This window comes from Nuphar pumila, unplaced genomic scaffold, assembly GCF_984573655.1.
Source record: "Nuphar pumila unplaced genomic scaffold, dmNupPumi1.hap1.1 HAP1_SCAFFOLD_1566, whole genome shotgun sequence".
In the NCBI taxonomy this organism is placed as follows: domain Eukaryota; kingdom Viridiplantae; phylum Streptophyta; class Magnoliopsida; order Nymphaeales; family Nymphaeaceae; genus Nuphar; species Nuphar pumila.
In genome coordinates this window covers 6,076-9,971 of record NW_028323711.1, presented here as the reverse complement: position 1 = coordinate 9,971, position 3,896 = coordinate 6,076, and the positions used below count along the sequence as shown (strand labels likewise).

General features: G+C 63.5%; 1 protein-coding gene across 1 annotated transcript; it reads left to right on the top strand.

The window, feature by feature from the left end:
- The first annotated feature begins 318 nt into the window (after positions 1-318).
- On the top strand, positions 319-2,301 carry LOC149809196 (uncharacterized). Its single transcript, XM_089994950.1, has one exon. It carries the CDS (start codon positions 319-321, stop codon positions 2,299-2,301), a length of 1,983 nt encoding a protein of 660 aa, XP_089851076.1.
- Positions 2,302-3,896: the final 1,595 nt, after the last annotated feature.

Here is a 3,896-nt window from a genome sequence, read left to right as displayed (position 1 = left end):
GTCCATCCCCGCCGACACCCTCTTCGCCCAGCTCGAGCTCGGAGTTGACGCCTTCGAGCTCAACCTCGCCAACCAGGTCGGTCGCCTCAAATACCTCGGCCTGGTTGGCGACGAACAGCTCTGCGACCCTGCCCTTCGCTCGGGCATCATCACCCAGGTAGGCAACCGCCAGCGCACCGCCCTCCACAACCCCCTCCTCACTGCCCCGGTTGATGTTGACCGGGTCGCCTTCGACGTCTCCACCGAGCTTGCCACTGAGCACGCCAAGCACCTCACCAAGCTGCAGGTGCGCGAGGCGGTCACGAAGCAGCGCGAGTGATGTGTTTTCAACGCACCCCTCGCACGGTGTCCTCGGACGGCCACCTGCATCGCAAGACTTCGGCGTGCGCGGATGCTTGGCGCGAGATCGGTGCGTCGAGCGAGGTCCTGAGCTGGATCGAGGCGGGCGTGGGGATCGAGTGGGCAGACAGACCGCCTGCCCCTTTCCACCATGGCAGTTGTGCGGTCCCGCCGGACGCGGCGAGCGATTGGGACGCTCTGGTCTCGCGCCTCCTCTTGGTTGGCGGCCTCGAGTATGCGCTGGACGAGCGGTTTGTGTCTCGCGCCTTCTTGGTCCCCAAGAAGAACGGCAGCTGGCGCCTGGTGGTGGACCTGCGGTGGCTCAACTCTCACTGCATGAAGCAGTCGGTGCAGTACGAGACCCTCAAGTCCCTCCGCTGCTTCGCGATGCGCAACGCCTGGATGGTGAGCTTCGATCTGCAAGACGGGTATTACCATCTTGCGATCAAGGAGGAAGACCGCAAGTACTTCACGTTCTGCGTGAACGGCGAGTGCTATCGCTGCGTCGGCCTGCCATTTGGCTGGACGGCCAGCCCGCGGATCTTCACCAAGCTCATGCGACCGGTTGTGCAAGCGCTGCGGAACCTGGCGACGCCGACGCCCGCGGACGGCTGGGGTGTCCACCGCAAAAAACGCCGCCGCCACACCCTGCGTGTCCTCCCGTACCTCGACGACTTCCTGCTCGTCGCACACTGCCCAGAGGCTGCAGCGAGCGCTGCTTTCGCAGCGAAGCAGCTCTTGTCCAGCCTTGGTCTGTGTTGGAACGACAGCAAGTGCGTGTGGGCCCCGACGCAGTGCCTGGTGCACTTGGGGCTGGAGGTGGACACGCTCAGGGGGGTGTTCCGTGTGGACGAGCGACGGCGCAATGCCATCCGCAATGCCGCTCGCAACCTCCTGTGCCGCTCGTCGGAGTTGGCGCGCATGGTCCGTGTGCGCGACCTGGCGGCGCTTTGCGGCAAGGCGGTGTCTGTGCAGCTGGCGGTGCTGCCGGCCCGCTTTTATCTGCGCAGCCTGTACGACGCCTTGGTCACGAAAACCAGTTGGTCGAGCCGCGTGCGGCTCTCCCATCGCGCGGTGAAGGACTTGCAGTGGTGGGCGCAGCTGCCGCAGCGATGGAATGGTCGTCCCATCGAGCTGCCGTCAGCGGAGGCGGAGCTGCATGTCGACAGCAGCAGCTATGGCTGGGGTGCATTATTCAACTCGATGTTCCACGCCCACTGCTTCTGGCCGGTAGCCTCGCCTGCGCACATCACGCTGAAGGAGCTGCGCGCCGTGCGCCTCGCGTTGATCAGCTTTCGGGAGCACGCTGCCGACAAGTGCATCCTGGTGCACGAGGACAACATGGCTGTGGTGGCGGCGTTGTCCGGGCTGTGCACGCGCTCGCCGGAGTTGATGGCCGAGCTGCGCGAGTTGTGGCAGCTGCTGACCTCGGAGCGCATCGAGTTGGTGTGCCAGTACATCAACACGCACGTGAACCCTGGAGATCCCGTCAGCCGCATCCGACGGCCCGAGGACTATCAGTTGGACGGGGCAGTGTTTGCGAGCCTCGACGAGCGCTGGGGCCCACATACCATAGATCGCTTTGCGGCAGCGCACAACACGCTGTTGCCTTTGTGGAACTCGGAGCTGCACGAACCTGGCTCAGCGGGCGTCAACGCGTTCGCTCAGTCGGACTGGGCAGCTCACAGCAACTGGTGCCACCCGCCCGTGCGATTGCTGCCGCAGCTCGTCCAGCACCTGCGTCGCACGGGGGCCGCGGCCACGGTTTTGGTTCCGCATTGGCCGGCGCAGCAGTGGTACGCCCCCTTAGTGGGGCTGGCGGACGAGGTCGTCCACTTGGCGCCGCGCAGCCCGAGTCTTCTGCTCACGCCCTTTGCTCCGTTTCCAGAGTGCAAGTGCTGGAGCATGATGGCAGTGCGCGTCTCGTGCACACCTACGCCCGCCCCACGGGCTGCCTCATGAGCGGCGTCCCCTCCGATCGCTTCTCCTCCCTCCTTCCTCCCCACCTCGCTGCCGCGGCCTCGGAGCTGCATGCTGCCTCGCTGCGCGCCTCGTCGCAGCGTGCCATTGCGTCAAAAGCGCGCCAGTATGAGTTGGCGGTTGCGCAGCTTGGGCTCGGCGACCCCTACCCGGTGCAGGACCACAAGGTGTGGGCATTCGTTGTCTGGCTGCGCGACCGCGGCACCGTGCATCCTGCCGCGTTTAAGCAGTACGTCTCTGCCGTGGCGACGGTGGCGCGCTTGCGCGGGCAGCAGTGGGTGCATGGGCCCGAGGTGGCCTCCATCATCGCCGGCTGCGTGCAACTCCTGCGACCGGCACTGGACGTGTGCAAGCGCGGCTACTTGCCGGCGTCTGTCGCATTGCAGGTGTTGCGGGCTGGGGACGCCTCGAGCGACCCTGGCGACATGCTGGCCGCTCTCGTCGTCCAATTCTGCTTCATCTTCTTCAGCCGCGGTCACACCGCTCTGGCGTTGCTTGAGGCGGATGTGACGCTCTCGGACGACGACGTGTCGCTGGTGGTGACGGCGTTTTCTCACAACGGATCGTCGGCCGCCGAGTCGGCGCGGGTCCCCCCGCAGGTATTCCCCACGATGGGAGTGCCTGAACTGCCGCGTCTGTTGCGGCGATTTCTCGCGGCGCGCGGCTGCGTCGGGCGGCCTGGCAGCCCCTATCTGTCGCTGTCACTGGATGCGTCGCGGCCTTCAGCAGCAGATGTCCAGGGGTGGTTTTGCAAAGGGCTGGCGCTGCCTGGTGTCGCGAGCCCGCCGGCGAATGTGTCGTGGACGTCTCACAGTGGTCGCCACAGCGGGGCCACGGTTGCATACCAGGCGGGGTGCCCGTCGCCGTGGATTGCAGCTTGGGGCGCGTGGGCGCCGGCCTGGCTGTGCCTCGCGTTGTATGTGCATTTGACTGCCCCTCATGACCCCGAAAGCATCAAGTATTTTGGTCAATTTGTACGTCGTTGATGCCTCATGGGTTGATATGTGTTCCCCGTTAGCCTCATGGGCTGACCTCCTTGCTTGTAGTAGTTAGTTTATCTCGTGGGATGCCCCTCGTTACTTTTCGTTTTATCTTTCCTTTGGCCATTTTATCACAGCGTTATAAGTGCTTGTACTGTGGTACTCTAGTTTATAGATAGTCTGCGATAGTGATCTCATGACTCATCTGTGATGCGCCTGCTTGCCCTTCTAGCTTGCCTGCTCTGTTTGCATGCTCGCCCTTAAGCGGAACTCGCGAGGCTTGCTTCAGGTTTTTGTGTTACAAGCGACAGGGCTGGCAAAGCAGGAAAAAACACAGAAACTAACACTGAAAACAAAGTCACAAACAAAGACAAAACACACAAGAAAACCAGCAACCTAAGCCACGCCGGGATCTTCCTGAGGTGCATCACACCCTGCATGGAAGTCCGAGCCGACGTTCACGGCGATACGAGAGAGGGACTTGTAGTACATGCGCGCGTTGCCCTTGCACAAAGCACAGCTGAGCTCCCGACGGACGCCACGTACGAAGGCAGCCTTGGACACCCGGTTCCCCCCCCCTGCCGCCAAGTCGCCAAG